General features: G+C 36.2%; 1 protein-coding gene across 1 annotated transcript in view; it reads right to left on the bottom strand.

The window, feature by feature from the left end:
• Nucleotides 1–1,457: 1,457 nt before the first annotated feature.
• LOC114053913 (retinol dehydrogenase 10) overlaps nucleotides 1,458–19,083 on the bottom strand; it is a 35,945-nt gene continuing 18,319 nt past the window's right edge. The window contains exons 3-6 of the mRNA XM_027877044.1: nucleotides 6,920–7,018; nucleotides 4,957–5,102; nucleotides 2,950–3,081; nucleotides 1,458–2,833 (exon numbers count right to left, since the gene is read on the bottom strand). Of these exons, the coding sequence (XP_027732845.1) occupies nucleotides 2,710–2,833; nucleotides 2,950–3,081; nucleotides 4,957–5,102; nucleotides 6,920–7,018 (501 nt within the window). The 3' untranslated portion in view covers nucleotides 1,458–2,709. The remainder of the gene's footprint in view (nucleotides 2,834–2,949; nucleotides 3,082–4,956; nucleotides 5,103–6,919; nucleotides 7,019–19,083) is intronic.

Below are 19,083 nucleotides of genomic sequence, written 5' to 3'. Positions count from 1 at the left end.
ACATGATCAGGAACAAGTATGGCTGAAAGATGGAAACCAGAAAGAAGAATCGTGTGTGATATAGCATTATCTTTAAAGCCTGCTATTGAGATACCTATGTAGTATAGAGAGTGGAACTGTTATGGATGACGGAGCAGAGAACCTCAGAACCTCAAGCTACAGAGGGAACTTCCAGGCTTCCTGGTTCAATCTAGACCTAACATGTCAACAACCGTACTTTCCATCAGACTCAACTTTGATTATTTAGTTCAAAATTCTATAATGGAGTAAAGGGGAAGGGATAGAAAACACCTATTTGCCAGGCACTGCACTAAATGATTTACAAATATTATCTTACTTGATCCTCACAACCATCCTGCCAGGAAGGTGCTATTATTATTTCCATCTTACAGTTGAGGAAACAGGCAGAGAGGGGTTATGTGACTTGCCCAGGGTCACACAGCCCACAAGTGTTTGAGGCTAGATTTGAACTCTGGTCTTCCTGACTCCAGGTCCACTGTTCTATCTCCTGTGCCACCTAGCTGCCTCTTAACAGCTAAAGGTAACTAAAAGGATACAGAGAAGTGTGGGGTGGTTTGGGGGAGAAAGAGGATGAACTAGAAAAATGATTAAATGGTGTGGCATGTAAGAAAACAAAATCTAAAAGGAAAGGTTAAGCAAACTGGGATTATTCAAGCTTAGAGTAGGTAAAGCTGAGGGATAATCTTGAATAGCAAGGATGGTAACCAGCAAAGAAATAAAGGAAAACTGAAGAAATATGCTTAAATCATGGGGAAGGAATTGTGTTGAATATAAAGAACTTCTTTACTTTGAAGATTGTTACATCTTGGAGTGGGCTGTAGAATGTTTTTCTTTGGAGGATTAAAAAAAAAAAGGTAGATTTTAATCTGTCTTGGATGACTTTCAAATGACAATAAATGACCTTTTAAGGTGCAACCACTCAACTTTATGATCCTATTTTTCTATTGCTTGTTTAAATCTGTGATTTAAATTTATACCAAAGATGCAAATACCTTTGATGACACTGCTTATGTGTAATCATTTAAATAAAGCTGTATGTATAGGACATGTATCTTATAGACATAAATCTATATAGCTAATATAGATCTTAAAGATATACATATAGAGGTTATCTGGTAGGGCCTCTCTGATCCTGGTATTGGAGAAGGCTTCACCACAGCCCTTGGTGAAGGATTAGCATATGTTCCATTGAGCTGATCTGTAGTATAACTGAATCCACGTAACAAGAGTGCTGTTTGGTGGAGTTTTACTCTTTTTTTCTAACTCCTGTTTTTCTACATTCAGTATGAAATATTTAAAAAGACTCGAGTAGAGAGAATATTAACAAATGTATTTAGCAAAATCATCTCACCCAAATATTTTAAAAAGCCTAAGAGAGAACTTGGTGTACAAAAAAGACAGTGTTTCCCAACAGCACAGTCAATCACGGACAGGCATACAATCAGTTATCTGGAAGTTAGTTCTTTCAATTTAATCAGTCTTTTACAAAACTTCCCAATCATTTAATAAAAGATGGCTTTCTTTAATAACCATAGACATTGGTCACTATTTAAACGAGACATTCTAAAAAAGTAATCACAGAATAGTTTATAGTAATTTACAAGTGAATGGTACACATTTAGATACAGAGGTAGAAGTTCACTTTTACAATGTTTCACTAATACACAGATACCAAATTCAAGGCACAAAATAGTTTCCTTTACAAAAAAATACTGTAAAAATGTCATCTGCTGTTCTACAATTTGAATAAAACTTCTGAAAGAATCTTTACACCCTTTCACACTCCAGAGAGTAAGTTTTTTTTTTCCTTACTAATCATAGTTGGCACAAAAATGGGAATTTTATATAAACTGTTGCTTTGATGAGCTGCTATGTACTTTAGGCATGAATCCAGGTAAAGAAATATAAATACAGCAACTTCCTGGGGGAAGGACACTTTATGCAGCAAAATTCATAGGTAGAAAAATGTAAAGTTTTCCTAAACAGCTAGGTCTCCAGAGTGATGGATAGACACCTAATAAAGTTTTTCAAATATAAAATTTGGAATTAGGCTTAGAAAATTTATTGTAACTTTTAATAGAAGAGACCTGTTCAGCTTTCTACCATAACACTCAAGAACATTATTTTAGCTTTGAATAGGTGGAGATTTAAAAATTATTTTTTTGCAAACAGTTGAAGATACATGCACATATGAAAACAGCCCAACCACCACTTTTGCAAATCAGAGCTAATGAGTACAAGTAAGGAGAATAGTACTGCCATCATTCTTTAAAATTGCAAAAAGTTGGCTGAAAGGAGTTCTCAACTGCATGAATTTATAAATCCTGGAGAAATTTTGAAGAAAAACACCTGAAATACACCAAAGTTACTATCTCTAGACTTTTTCTTCATTTTCAACAACAATGATAGTCTGAAGATAGCTCACAGTGCATTTCTATAAAAAATGTTACTGGTTTTAATGTCCTCACTAAAGGACACTGTTGGCAGCTACTTAAGTTCATTTTTGCCTATCACATTTTCCAAGTACTCTAGTCAGTTAATTTACAATCTATTAAAGAAAAAAAGTTTGATTTCTAAAAGTTCACACAGGCTTAGGATCCAGAAAATGTCAGGATAGATGCTGATGTGCATCACTTTGAAACATTTTGATCGTCTTCAGCTCCAAATGACAATCTGGACCAAACATTCTTAAATTCCATTTTTTGCTTCATTGTTGTTTGTAGCTTGTTTTCTTTGCGCAATGAAGGGGTACATGCACTTGTCTGCTCCTAAGAATCGATACATGCAGACGACTGCTTCAAAAGGTAGGATGCTGAAAAGGAAAGGAGATTAGATCATTTTAAAAACAGAACCTTAGTTTCAGAAAACATCTGGAGTAGAAGACATCCAGGTTGACAATGTTGCACGCAAAGAGATTCTAAAAGTTACCTCTTCATGAAAGTTACAATGTACATGAGGCGAGGGGTGCAAATCATGGGCTGGTCTGTGAGGATGGCCTTCATGGCCTGTTTCACACAATAATCTGGCTTTAAAGGTGGCAGAAAAGGCTCAATTTCTTTCCTGGAAATGGTATATTTAAAAAAAAAAAACAACTAAAATCAGAACAAAAGCCAAGCATCTCTGTTTTCTAGTAAAGTACAACATAGTCAAATCTAATAAAAACCATAAAGCTAAAAAACATTCCTTCAAATTATTTTTGTAGCCTCTCCAGAGAAGGCCAAGGCTAAGGCTGAGGTTGTACTTAGGTGAGGTATAAACACTAAACATGGAGGTGATGTTTGTTGTTGGAGCAGTGGCAAAGCTTGGGGTATTGTGAGAGATGAACCTTTCTTTAAATTACCGAAGAACAAATGCTAAAATATTTTCTTAAGTAGTCTAAGAACATTTACTCTGTTAATGTTATTTAGTCCATTCCTCTCATTTTAATAAAAAAAAAACCAAACAAACAAAAAATGGGAAGTGACTTGACCAAAGGCATACCAATGGCCAGAGGCAGAGCTGAAGTGGAGCTCAGGCTCCTCGGCTCCTCTTCCAGTGCTCTCCCCACTAGGTTGGTGAACTATTTTTTTTTAAGGTTATCATCCATTTCCCCACTAACAGCCATCAAATCCATGGCTGATGAAGTAAAGTTCAAGTTTGAGGTGGTGTGTGCCTATGGATGTTTGAGTCTATACCATCTCCGAATGTATATCATCTTTGGAGAAACTGTTACTTTGAACTCACTATTTCTTCCTTTCTCTGTTAATGTGGTTAACTGAAAAGTGACTATGCTAATTAAATCCCCACTTGTCATCATGCTCAGTGCTGCAGAGAGCTTCTCAAAATCCACAGCATCAGCTGAGTACTTAGAGTAAAACAAAAACAAAATTGAAAAAAAGAAAACATGATTGAATTAGGAGTCAGGCTATTTATATCCTACTCTGTTCTGACTCATTTTTAAGAATGGAACAAATCATTTAACTGTGTCCCATTTGCAAATGTGGCAATAGTCTTCCACCCACCTGCTTTGATGGAATGTTGAAGTTAAAAAGCAACATGTTAAGAACAAGCTCTGACCAAGCTCAACAAGTTCAGTTGTCTTTCTTTGCTCAAAGTCATTTAAACAAACTTCTCAAAGCCTCTCATTCATCTTCTTATGGACGGGCTGTAGGGTCAGTCCTTAGCTCAAGTTAGAGAGAGCCACTCCAGGCTCTTTCCACATGGGACATTCTAGATCCGATCACTAGGGAAGAGAAGCACCTTCTCTCACCTTTCTCTAAGAAAGCAGGTGGCCTCCAACCGCTCGGCTGGGACCCACTCGGAAGAAATGCGTCTTTTTACTCTGCTGTCGTCAGTTATGTTCTATACGATCAAAACCCACATTAAATAAAGCTGCTGCCCACTGTTGCCCTTACTTACACTAATATAGAAACGAAGTTATTTCTCTAGAAATAACCTCTAAGAATCTTGCAATTGTTTGTCTTAAAACAAAAATTAGGAGTCACCTTGATACATTCTGTCTTGATGTTATAGGTATGCTTCCTATCATTTGGAAACAAGGAATCTGTAATAGAGAGAGTGAGCCTTCTCTGGCCAATGAAATTTTGAATAAAATATAGGTGAGACCTTTAAAAAAATAACCTCTAAGAGAAACCTTTGATGCTTAGGTTGACTCTTCAGGACAGAGAGTGCTTTCCTAACAATTTTCCTATTTGATAGATAATTTCATATTAACTTTTGTGAGCTTATCAATATGATGCTTTAGTCCTGTACTTTAATTTTAATACATACAAATGAGTTTTCTTATGTGTGAAATAGTAATTACTGTCTAATAGTTACGGTGACAAGGTAGGCTATAAATGTCTGAAAAACCATACCAAGTTCAAGGATGACTTTACTCTCCCCCTCACCTCCTGCCCTCTTTTATAGAAAAGGAGAAAGGTGGGTTTTTCTCACCTGATTCTGCAGCCTCTGAACATACCAGTATCTACAAGGTAAGGACAAACTAATGTTGTTTTAATTCCATCCTTTTCAGCAGCCTTTAGCTCATGGCTCAGGGATTCATGAAAACCCACAACTCCAAATTTGCTCGCACAATAATCCTGTGTTAGAGGCAAGAATAGAAATACTAAGAAGTGTCCACAAGTCAAAGCAGACTAAATGCACCAGTCCCATTAACTTTAGTTAGATGTCTGATATGTTACAGGTGAATGAACAAAGAAAAGGAAACTATTTTCATGGCAGATATTTGATTTGGGTCAGTGCAGAAATAAGATTTCCAAAGTGACAGCAGAAATAGATGAACTTTTTATTTATTTATTTTTTTTTGGCCACAGCTACTACGTATCACATTACTTTGGGGAAGTTACCACAAAGATTCTATGAAAGCTAACAAGCTAAAGTTAAAAATGGAGAGAGGCTGCCTTTGAAGTGTCTGAAAAGTTGACAAATGGTCTCTTGTTCAGTAAATGAGACTGAAAAACCAGTTTGTTTAAATTAAGGCTAGAACAAAGCAGACTAGTCTAGCTTAGAGTATAACTTGTTTGAGTCTCTGACTTTTTTTTAAAGCTAAAGTTCAAATGAAAAAATATTAAATAGCTTGGCTTCAAGTTAACACTAATTTAGGAAACTCATGCCCCCAGCATAGTGAAAAGGATGTCCTTCCTCATTACCTACACCTGAAGACCAGAACCAGGACTTTTACCTCCCTGACCATAGTAGAAAAGATTTATTTTTTCATAAGCCTGGATTTAAAGCTGTCGTGTTCAGCCTGTTCTCTTAACATGTTCATCTGCACTTATGTTTTCTACTTTATCTTCTAGAATTCTGCAGGGAAGACACAGTGGCCCTTTTATATGCTTAATAACACCCAACACTGTACCATGCTCACTTTTAAAATTAATTTGTGATGTATAACCTATACCAAATTGTTTTCCTTCTCAATGAGGGGGGAGAGGAGAAAAGAAGGGAGGGAGAGAATTTGGAACTCAATTTTAAAAAAAAAAGAATTTTTAAAAATTGTCTTTATATGTAATTTTAAAAAAATATAAAAAAAATAAAATTAGTATGTGATTAGGAAGGTCATTTTAAATGAAAAGGTAGTCTTGGGAGGTTTATGGGTTACATCTCCATGTACCATAGCTTCCCCTTCTGATCCACTGAAACAGGGATGAATTAACCTGAGTAAGTATTATGTGTCTCCACCATCCATTTTAATAAGGACTTGACCTGGCTTCTGCTTCTTTGCCTTAGTAACTTCGTTCAGGGGTCAGCTTATGGACCATCTCCACTGGGAGGGCTTTTCTGGGTCGCTTGATTGTTAAGGCTTGCTTCTACCTCCTCAAATTACCCTGTACATATTTATCTCTGTACATGCTGTATCCCCTCCCTGGCACCCCTGGCAGAGCGTAGGCTCCTTGGCAGCATGGTTGGGGTGGAGGTTCAGGGGAAGGAATGGGGGAGATTTGTTCTCTGGTGTCACCAATGTGTTGTACGGTGACTGACACTTTACAGGTGCTGTTTGGATGGGACTGCAAGTGTCCTGCCTGGGATGGCAAACCCTGGCCAAGGTTCAGCATTAGCAGTTACAAATCAGGGCCATTAACGTCCCTGACACCCAGGAAGAATCAGTACTTGTCCTTCTATCTGGACCAGTACTAGCACAAACTGACAGGTTTAAGTACTGATAACTGCTGTCAATTGTGATAAAAGTTTAGATTCTTAAGGGAAATTTTGCAAAAAGTCTCAGTCTCATTCTCATTCTAACTAGCAAGACCAGAAATCCTTTGAGGTGGGGGTTGGAAGGAGTCCTTAATGGGCTATGAATTGTTTAAACAGTAGTTAACCTTATTGCTACAAGTGGACTTGACACTTAAAATATACAGATTTAACAGAAGAAAATGATTTGTAGTTGACAAACCTCAACTCCAGCAGTACTGAACAATCCTAGGGAACTTGCAACTGTCACAATGTGACCATGATTAATCTCCAGCATTGTAGGAAGAAAAGCTTTGGTGGTCTGAAAAAGAAAGTTGAGTGCCAACAATTATTCCTAATTTCATCTGAAATTTATCTAGAACATGAAACACTGTTAACAGAAATCCAATTTTAGCCTCAAAATGTTTTATTTTCCCAATTTAGTAAAACAAAAACAAAAACTTCAAGACGGTGGGTCCTGTAAATGTCTACTTAACACAACAATGGATTACTCCTATGGCAAGGACACATGATCATCTATCCTGAGGTATTGTTAAGGAAAAGGGTAAGAACTGTTAAAAACGGCTCTTTAAATCAGTGGTCTAGATCAGTGATCTTCAAAGTAGGGCCTGATGCAAGGGGTATGTGATCAACCAATCAGAGGTGGGAAGATGGTTGAATCTCACTCTCCTGAAGATGATCAGTAATACATTTATTGCCAATACAACTCTACCTACCCTGATATTCTAATATTCCTCCCTGCTGCCTTTACTGTTCAGTTCCCGACTCCTCACTTCTGTACCAGGAACCGGTCCCTCTATCACCTAACTTCAGTGTAGCTCACAGAGGTTATAATCTAACCACTGGCCAGATGTCCATTTGGACCTCTTCTTTCCCTTCCCCCTACCATACCCAACTCTGACCAATCCTCATATAACACAGTTTCCAAAATCCGGCCACCACCAGGATATGCTTTACTTTGTCTATGCCATTCCTAACATGTGGCTTTCAGAAGTGAACACGGTGTTCTAGGTATGGGTCTGATCAGAAGAACAATGACCCCTCTCGTTCTGGAAGCTGCCCCTTAATGTACTCTGGTATGGCCACTATCATTATATATCTTTGGAAAAAAAAAGGAGTTGACTCATTGAGTTGCGGCTTACTAAATAAGAATCATTTTTAGAAGCACTAACACTCAGAATGGCTGAGACTGATTAAGAATACTAAGGACAATAAAGAATCTCCAGATCTTTTTTCTCCTCACATGAACTACTGCCTAGCCACATCTTCCCAGTCACTGACAGTTACTCAATTACACTGCCAATTTAATTGCCTAGTTCTTTCAATACCAGATGACACAGTCCATCTAATTCTGGTGACTTGATTCATTCAAGACAGTTATTATATTATCATCTTACTTTAGTTTTAACTCCCTCTTAACCTAAAAAAAAATTCTATCATTTCCACTCCAAAGAACAATTCTTCTTGGCACAGAAGACATTAAACAAAATAAGAGTTGAATAGTTTGGCCTTCTCGCTACCCAAAATACTCTAATAAGTAGAAATCCTATCCTTTCTTCGATATTTCCTTTTACTTCAACACAACTTTTTTTAAAAATCCCAGGAAACCCTTCTTTATTATCCTTAGTATTCTTAATCAGTCTCAGCCATTCTGAGTGTTAGTGCTTCTAAAAATGATTCTTATGGAAATATACCAGTCTTTTGTATTCATCCTCAAATCACCTACTCCCTCTTCCATCTTTTATATAACTTTTAAAAATCTGGAATGGTTAGTGGGTTCTCTTCATGCAGCTCCCTTTTCTTCACCTCTTTGGAATAACTTCTCTTTTTATCTTCAGGGTTTCTTTCTTGAGAGTTTTCTATCCCTCTTGGGCCAACTACTCTTATATGAAGCCACTGGATCCTGCCTATCATCAGTGTGAACTCTTTGAAATCTGTTCTGCCAAAATCTAAGGTGATATCTTTCCTCTCCTTGATCATAAGCTGTATGAATTCAAAGATTCCTTTCCTTTCTATTTCAGCACTTGGTGCCGTCCTTTCAGAAGGATGAAATTACCATAAAGGCAAGCCACAAGTTTCTCAGCCATTCTGCTTGCAGCAGAAAGAGAACTCCAGTAGATATTTAGTGTCGAAATCTCTCATTGCTAGGACATCATTCCTTCACACCAGATTTGTGATCCTCTTCCCAAATCCCTCATTTAACTCCTCCTTCAATTCTATAGTATACTTCAGTGACAATATCACTTCTTTTTCTCCTATGGTGAGGACTTAATCATTCAAAAAGTATTTTTTAAGCATCTATAATGTTCCAGGTACTGCTTTATGTGTTGGGGATATAAAACCAAAATAGTCCCTGTTCTCAGGGAGTTAAAATTTTATTTACATTTAACCTTACATGTTTCATCAATGCATTGTCTTGACTCAGCATCAACTCCTTGGGTTCTTGAATTTCCTCCTAAATGGGTCTTATTGCTACAAACAATGCTTCACCACCACCCCTTTTATCTAGTCTATTCCTTTTGTACAAGACTTATCTTTCCAGAGCCGTACTCAGGCACAAGTTCTAGTTTCAGTGATGCCCAGAAGATAAAACTCGTTTCCTTACGTTAGGATCTCTAGTTTATCCTGTTTATTACCCATACTTTCTGCTTTCTGTGTAGAGACATCTGAGTTTATGGGTTTAATTTGCTAGCTTTCAGACACTGTTTTCCATAAATGACTTGATCTTCTTTTCAGCTATCCTTTCTATGTGATACCTGTTATTCTCTCCCTCTCTTCATTTTAGAGGCTTCTTGATCATATTCATAAGACAAATTCCTGTGTGGTATTTCAAGCCTTTCAAGCCTTGTTATACATTACTCCATGGTCCAGTCAAATTGCTCAGCCTTGCTTTCCCTCATGTGTGACATTCCATCTCGGTGGCTTTTGCACTGTTTCCACATCTCCACCATTCTGAATCTCTAGTTTGCTTCAAAGCTCATCTCAAGAGCCCTCTCCTACCTCTCCCCACCTGATTAACCATCTCCTATTACCCTTTGGTTTTTATATATTTTGTATATACTTATATGTGTGCATGCCTACCCAGATCAAATATATCTGAGAGCAAGGATGGCTTCATTTTCGTTTTTTTATCCACAACAAATAGCAGAGCATGTAGCACATTGTAGGTGCAAACTAAATGCTTTTTTAATCTAATCCAACCCCTCTATAAAAAAAAAAAAGGTAACTGAGGCCCAGAGACAGGATATGATTTGCCCAAGATCACACATGTCATAATTGGCAGAGCTGAGATTTGAACTCAAATCTTTGGTTTCCAAATCCAGCACATGTTCCACTACATCCTTGCTGGTATCTTTTCAAAAGCACTGTCATTTTCCCCCATTAATTCTGGGGAAGTTTGTCCCCATATCCTCTAGTAAATCCTGCATAAGTTGCTAGATTAATTTTACTGGAAAACCGTTTCCATCATGTCCTCACCCTACTCAGCAACCTTCAAGGGTTTTTTACTGAATACTATAAAGTCTATTTTATGCTTGGCATTCATTTCCTGTATAATCTGGCCCCAGACTACCTATAAAACTTATGTTAGCAACTGACACATGTAATGTTTGTAAATTTGCAAAGAACTTTATGGACTATTACCAACACCAGCCCCATTTTATGGATAAACAAACAGAAAGTTTAGGTGACTTACTGTTGGTCACACAACTAGTAACTGTCAGGAGTGGTATCTGAACCCAAGCCTAGTGCTGTGTCCATTCTATCCCACTTCCTATAAATGATTAAAAAAAAAACCCCACAACCCAACAACCTTAACTTCCACTACTAACCAACTCAAAAATTTCGCTTCTGTCTCCTTATCTGTCTTACCGTTTGATATTCCTTTGACTCATGCTGTTGCCTCTGGGATGCTCTTCTTTTTAATTATCTCTTTTAAAGACCCAGCTCAGTCAAAATCCCTTATATACCAAGAAAGGCTGCATGGCGTATAAAGATTATTGCACTTGGAGTCAGAAAGCTTGGGTTTTGAGGTGAGTGTTTGCTGCCTAGCAGGAGACAATTTCCAGAACAACACAATGGTTCTCAGGGAAGATGACCACTGCCAGGAGGACCCTGCAGTGGAAAATCCCAAATGATACCCTGGTGAATTACTGAGGCAATACAGGTCCAAGGTGAATGTGAAATTGAAATGTTTGCTTGACACTTTTACAAAGTTATTTTTACCTCCCAAGAGAAGATAATGAGCATATCATTGTTTTATGTTTCTGTATTTGTTAATGTAGGATTGTGAGTCTTTTACATACTAAGCATTTTCTATGGTGGAAAAAAACTCCACCTCTATCCTCTCTGTAATATTCCTATGGTATACTGAATATGTTTTCAAAAGGGACCTTATTCCCCACATTTTGGGGATACCCTAAATATGAGTCATAACTAAACTTTGTTTCAGAGACTTCTCTAGTTACTTCCCCCCAAGATAAATCTAGATCTGTGGGAGCCCAGGCTAGAGCCCCTTGGGGGAGAGGGCTTGTTAGCTGTGTGATCCCAGGCAAGTCACACCTCTCAGTCTCAGTTTCTTGATCTGTAAGATGAAAATGTCACCTGTCCTACCTATTTCACAGAGTTTCTATGAGGATCAAAATGAAATAACTGTGTGAAACTTTTATAAGTTATAAAGAACTATACAAATAAGCTGGTAGCATTATTATTATACTTCATATATGTTCTCTCACTTAATCCCAACAATAATCCCATATTGTAAATTCTTATCCCAACCTTGTCTATAGTCTTCTCAGAATGTACCAGTCCACAATAATTGATCCTCCTTTCCCCAAATTCCTATATGACACTATGTCCTATACAGTTTAGCACTTAATTATACATAGACTGCCTTGTAATGTTGTTTGTTCTAGTATTAACAGCCTCTCCAACTAGATATTCACTCAAGGGCATAGTTTGTGTCATATAATTTCCCAGTACTACTCATATAACTAGCAATACTAAGCCGATGGTGGGCACAAGTTAAAGACACATAGTTTGCAGAAGGTTTTTATTTTTTTGGTACTGGCAAGTAGGAGTGACTGGGGTAGGTAGTTCATGTCATTACCTTTATTTTGTTCTGCTGAAATGGTTCATGAACCCTAAGTTTTGAGAACCAACTGTTTCAGGACATTAAAATCTGTCTTCAGGTTCTAGCATAAAAGTCCAGAATGAACACTCAATTGTATAAGTAAAATAAAGTCACATTATCACAGAGCACATATGTTCTCAAAATAGGCCAGGAAAAGTATTTGTGGGTTTCCAGATCTTTAGTTAGGAATCATGCTTTGGCTAATTATCTTTATATTCTCTAAAAGTACCACAAAGTAGTAATAAGTCAAAAATCACTAATGACAAATTCTAAATCAGTTCTCATTACCTTTTCAAGACTAGATTGAAAAGAAGAAAAATAACCAAAATGGTGGTAGTAATTTCAAGAAAAATTTCTACATATATCTTTGCTAAATGGTCCAACATTAAGTCCTGAGGAATCCACATGATATAAAATCCTAACATTTGCTACTTGGTTAACTGACATTCTGAATCATGTCTGCTGCAAACAAGAACACAAAAGCTGTTTACAATCCAATTCTGGTTCTTGTGTTTAGAAAAATGCAGACAAAATAGTTTTGCCATGATAATCTTTACATATTCTTATGAGACATTTTTGCCTATAGGTATTAAATGACATATCTGTATTCCGTAGGCCTTGAAAGATAATTTCGTCCATTGTATATCTGATAAAAGAGAGAAATTTAACTGGGTTTTGATTTTGCTTCATTGGCTATCAGATTCTGATAGTGATAATGGTAACTTCTTCCCAGTTCTGATGACATTTTTAAGCAGATTTTATTTCTGTTTGAGACTAGTATTTGGTGTGTGCATCTTTCTGCGCAATGTAACAACTGGGCCAAACATTCTAGGAAATGTCCATCTGTCACAAAAGCCAAACATTTAGGTCAATTTCATACAGAAAGAAAAACCATCTCCTCCCCCCTCCACCACCTATGCCCCCCTAAATTAAGAGTAACTGAATTCAAGAAATCCATGAAAAACAACTCTGGTTTGATAGAGATTTTTGCTTTTGAACTGGCATCTTGTGGACACAGTAAAATTAGAGGATAAAACCAGAAATACCTACTTAGTGAGTTGCCCTACTTTTAACAGCTACTAAAAAACTGTACCAAACAGCGTTTTAAAAATGGAAACTTTGTTTTTTGTTAGCAGTATCCCTTCCTTGTTCCCCATCAAGGATAAATTTGGCTTTCTGTGAATAAAAGACTAAATTTGCCATAGCTTTCTCTATAGCTCTAAGAAAAACATTCTTTGGCTAATCAGTTGAAGGCCTGTCTTTAGAAAGAATGTCATTTTGTAGGCATCACAAAACTACTCTATGAATGAACACCCAACAGCAAGGACTAGTATGGACATTCAAATCATTACCACTTAATCAGTCTCCTTTCTAAACCTTGGCTTAGGTTTCACATTGTAGCATAATATAATATGTGACTGAGTGCTGAGTTTCCATTAAACATTTCCTCAGCAGCTTGTATGGAAGGAATCAACTATGTTGTTTATGCTTTCTCAAATAAACTCGGGCTTTAAATTCACAAGAACAAGAGTAAATTACTTAATCAACATCAATCTTATCATAAACAAGAAAAAGGATGTTACGTACTTTTCATTTTTACATGTATTTGTATGGAAAGCATCACATTCTGTAATTTTCAAAAGCAGCTTGACTTTATGTGCTAGTTTACCTTCCTAATTATTCTTGTCCCCTGTAGTTTGGTAGATGCTATCTGAGATGACTGGTACAAGGTATTCACTGGTTGACATAGTTTGATGGCAGAATGAAATTTGGCACTTCATTTATGCATTATTAATGCACACAAATATTACACCAAGAATGAGGTAGGGATCAGCAAAGGGTGAAGTGTCAGTTGCTATGGCACCAGTCAGTTCAAACTAACGTTCTAAGAGCTTTTCACTTGTTCCAGAATAGTCATGAGAAAAAATATAAGGGCAAATATTTGAAACGCATAATCCAATAGCTTATGTACAAATCTAGGGCTATGTTGCCAAAGTGGAAAACAATAGAGTTACACAATTATCAGATGAATTTCTGCCAGTCCATATAGTTCACCTGAAAGAAGTTTTGCTTTGTTACCCAGATGATAACAAGTGACTACGTAGGTCAGTGGATCCTCAAACAGTAGACAGTAGTCTATCACTGACTCTCAGACTTACCTGGGCAGACCTCTAAGTTGGTTGTTGGCATGATGCCGGCTTCCCCATAGCTGGCAGGGGATACCAGCAAGGAGTTCAGCTGGCAGAGACTTGCACACTCTCTCAGCAACCATCACAGGACTTCAGGGAAATACAAAGTAGGTCTGAACATCAGAAAAAAGTCTGGGGCCCTCATCCTACGGGGTTTCAAATTCTAGAGAATTGCACAATGCGTTGTCACATTCTAGCTAGAAGGGACTTATAAAATGGAAGGCTTTAGAGTTGGAAGGGACCTTAAAGGTCATCTACACTTTCTACATAGTATGTAATACACCATTTTGGCTATAAAGACCTAGAGCTATACATAAATTATTGCATTGTATATTTCAACCCTAGCCAAATATGATAAATTGTAGAAGATGAAATGAAGAGTTTTATCAAGAACCTACAATACCAAATTCTTACTAAATCTTTCAGTCAGAAAGTTTTCTACGAACAGGAAATCAGATGGACAGTGAAATTGTAATAGATGCTACCATGTTTTGTGAAATATCCCAAACATTTTCCATAATATCTCAACATTTCTCTCAAAAGTATAAACAACTTCTTTTTCCCCATAAGTAACTTTCAATGTTAGTTGTAAACCTCTTATGTTCTCCTATGTTTGCATAGTCTTAATGACTTCTTAAACACATGAGTGAAACTAAACGAACAGTTATAAGCTATGTCACATCTTCAGTAATCTGTTCTTACAGGTTTACGGCAAATTAACTCTCAACAGTCTAGCAATCCTTCCCTTCCCTTTCCAAAAATCCTCTCGTTCATGCTTGGTGTTCTTAATGAAAGATTTTTACAGCACAAAGAGGACTGCAGCTGCAGTGTCAGGGCAAATTAGTTGAAAACTAAACAAATGAGAATGCAAAGAAATGCTGTATCTGCAAAGTGTGGCTTTTGAAAATTTGAGACTGATGACATTTTAAAAATGTATTTAAAAGGATATACAAATTTTAATTTGTAAATAAATTATATTAATGGACACTAATGAAGAAATTAAAATTCTCACAAGAAAAATATTCTTAATGCATATGTATAGCATTCTCCTGATCAAGAAAAAACTTCTAAAAAGCATCCTTCCTCAGAGCTTTCCTAACTCCCTATTATCTAGCTGTCGACAAATCAGAGAAAGGATCCCAAGGTTAGGCCCATAATATTCTAAAAAACACAGTGGAGATTATGATAGGAACAGGAAAAAATACCTTGATACCTCAAACTCTTCTTAGAAGCAGGCAAGTTATTAATCACAAATGTGGGAAAAAAAATAAATGTGATGAATAATGATAGGAATATGATCATTAGTAGTGATTTTAAAGGGCAACTAGATGGTGCGATGGAGAGAAGCACTAGCCCTGGAGTCAGGAAGATCTGAGTACAAAATCGATCTCGAACAATTACTAGCTCTGTGACCCTGGGCAAGTCACTTTACCCTATTTGCCTCAGTTTCCTCATCTGTAAAATGAGCTGGAGAAGGAAATGGAGAACCCCTCCAGTATCTTTGCCAAGAAAACCCCCAAAAAGGAGTCACAAAGAGTCAGGCATAACTGATTGACTAAACAAGAAGATGTAAAAGCGGGGAAATGAACCCAGGTTCTCTGAATCTCCAAACCTAGTGATTTTTTCCTACTATATTATTACCCTCTGACACAAAAAAATACTCTAAAGAGATGAATGACAAAAAAACCATATGCACAAAAATATTTGTAGTAGCATTATTAAATGATAAAATGTTCCCATGATTGAACAAACTATGGCATATGAATATAATGGAATATTATTATACCATAAGTAATGGTAAATATGAAGAATTCAGAAAAACATGGGAAAATTTTAATGAAGTGATGTAGGAATGAGGAAAGCAGAGCCAAAAGAAGGATATACACAACTAACAACATAAATAAATCTACTATGATGGTTGTTACCAAAGTCAACATACACATTATTCTTTTTTGTTAACATATGGCAAACTATAAAAGTAGAAAGTGAAATGTTCTATTAATCACAATCATGTAATTAGAAGGATTTGTTTATCTGTTTTGGAGAAATATATTTTATTGGGAAGTTTTCTGAGAAGTGCATTTTGTGCCAAAACAAAAACATCCACAAACAAACTGTAAAGAAGGAAATTTTACCTTCTTATATGAAGAGAAGGTGATATTTTGAGGTTGGTTTTTTTGTTTTAGCAAGATCTCTCTCTCATCTCCATTGGAAAAGTTTATATAATTATTGTACTGATAGTGTAATCTATTAAGGCACTAAGACATAGAAAACTTTGTAAAACCATGTAAAAAATTCTAGAAATAGTGAAAAAAACTAATCAAATGCTTAAGAAGGAGGAAGGGAAATCAGAGAGTTGGAAAACTAAAAAAAAGGTATAGGTTACATGGACTAAGATTCTTAAATTTGCAAGTAAGTGTTAATGTTTTAAGATGCTAACCACCAAAACGCTGAAACTTTACTATACTCAGAAGTATTTAGAAAATCTCTTTTCCCAATTATGAAGCTAACTTTTAAATGTTAACCAAACACAAACCTAACCTTTACTAGTATATAAACTGTATGAAATCATATTTTGGTTCTAACAAACATATATTTTGAAACTTGTACCATTGAATTATAGCAATCAAGAGTTATCTAAATGGATACATGGAGAGTGACAGAAAGGATGCTTAACCAAATTGTGTAATACATTCCCAAGACTTTTGAGACTGATAACAGTAGGGGCAGCTCTCCAAGGCAGAAGTCTATGAGCATTTTTTAAGAAAACATTTTGAAAATTGTATTTCAATATAATTGGCTTCCTTCGTAATCCTATGTCTTGTATTTTATGCACTTAAAAACATTACTCTGAGAAGAAGTCTGTAGGTTTCACCAGACTGCCAAAGGGATCTATAACACCAAAAAAGGTTAAGCACCCTCTAAGATACCTAGACATAAATAGGTCATCTTAACTTATATCTGAATTAAGGCAAGGTATCTTTTCCTTAAAAATATAAGGCACACTATAGTTCCTTCTTTATTACTTAAGTAAGGAGAAGGGAACAGAAAAAGCCCAAGAGTCAAATTTTCACCATTACCCCTCCTATATTTTTTGATTTATTGTTTTTGTGGCTAGAGAGATTTAAAATTGAATTGCAGAAGCAGTTAATATCTAATACATATATGCAAGAACATTTCTATAGTTGCCTTGCAGCCAAAAAGCTAATAAAAGAAGCAACTAGACTTTTTAAATGGATACAATTAGAATGATGGCAATACTAATAATTCAGCAAAAATAAGTGCTCGTTAAACAGTGACTGCTGCTATTAAAGGATGGGATGATGTTACCTCAAATGGTGACTCAGAACTACAAAAATTTCACAATAGTACTAGTATATCTACTGCTCCAATTCAAGTCTCATATTTAAAATTCAATCTCTTCCCATAGATAAGAGACAAAATAAACAATTTTAAAAGATTATCAATAATTTCATATGAAAAATTATTCAAAGACAGTAATAAGAAATACAAATTCAAACAACTCTAAAGTTTTACCCTCACAACCAGCAAGCTGGCAAAGGTAGGAAAAGATGGAAATAGTATTGAAAGGGCTGCAGGAACACAGGCTCGTTAATACACTGTGGGTGGTGTTGTGAATTGACTCAACTATTCTGGAAGTTTGGCATTATGTAAGACAAATCACTCAACTATTCATAGCTTTTGCCCGTCAGATCACTAGGCATATCTTCAAAGGAGGTCAAAAAACAAGAAGGTCTCACAAATACTAAAATATTCATAGCACCACTTTTTGTGGTAGCTATAAATAACCAGAAACAAAGTAACTGCCTGATTGGGGAGTGGCTGAAAAAAACTGTGTATATTAATACAATGCAAGCAATATTATTGCACCATAAGAAATGATAAAAGAGAAATTCAGAGAAGCATGAGAAGACTTGTATGAACTGAACCAATGCAAGATAAGCAGAACCAGGATAATATACATAATGACGACAATAATGTAAATATAAAGAGAATGCGAAGTGAAGCTGAACACTAATTGCAATAAACATTTTCCCTTTAGGAGAAGAGAGGAGGAAATGCATTTCCTCCTTTCTTTCCTTGTAAAGGTGGTAAGGGGGAGGTGGGGTGGGGGAATAGAGGCAGGAATCCCACAGCAAAGAATGTCATATTACATTATTAGACATGGTTGCTATGTTGGCTGGTTTTACTTAATCGTTTTTGTTACAAAGGAAGGTTCATTGGTGAGGGGGAGGTGGTATATCCAGAAATGACCATGATGTGAAAAAAGGGAATCAATAAAATGTTAATTAGAAAAAATTAATCTGCTTATGATTTTTATAGGATGTAGTGTGTTATACTGGAAAGTATGATGAACTTGGATGTAGTCAGGAAACTTGAGTTCTACCATTAACTAACTTAACTGTGTGAACTTTGACAAATTACTAACTTTCTCTGGGACTGTTCTCTCGTTATTTATTTATTTATTTATTTATTTTTGGCTAGGCAATGGGGTTAAGTGACTTGCCCAGGGTCACACAGCTAGTCAGTGTTATGTGTCTGAGGCCAGATTTGAACCATGTGCTCCTGAATCCAGGGACAGTGCTCTATCCACTGCTCCACCTAGCTGCCCCTATTCTCTCATTTATAATATGAGGTAGTTGGACTAAATCAGGGGTTCTTAACCTGGAGTTGTTGAACTTATTTTAAAAAATATTTTGATAACCGTATTTCAATATAATTCATTTCCTTTGAAATTCTATGCATTTTATTTTATGCATTTAAAAACATTCTGAAAGGGAGTCCTATGGGTTTCACCAGACTGCCCAAGAGGTGCACGATACAAGAAACATCCAGAGCCCCTGCTCGGCTCCAAACATGAGTGTAATGAGTTACAGAGAAAAATTAACACCAAATGGCGTTTAGAGCAACACCTGTAATTTTTCAGATGACCTAATGAGGTATCAATTCCATTAAGATAACTGTTAGCATTTGGCAATTAGTAAATTGAATATTTAATGACTTAAAAAGTCATTTCTCTCTTTT

The sequence above is a fragment of the Vombatus ursinus genome, unplaced genomic scaffold (genome assembly GCF_900497805.2).
Source record: "Vombatus ursinus unplaced genomic scaffold, bare-nosed wombat genome assembly UNPS02014812.1, whole genome shotgun sequence".
NCBI lineage: Eukaryota > Metazoa > Chordata > Mammalia > Diprotodontia > Vombatidae > Vombatus > Vombatus ursinus.
This window is presented reverse-complemented; position numbering and strand designations above follow the sequence as displayed.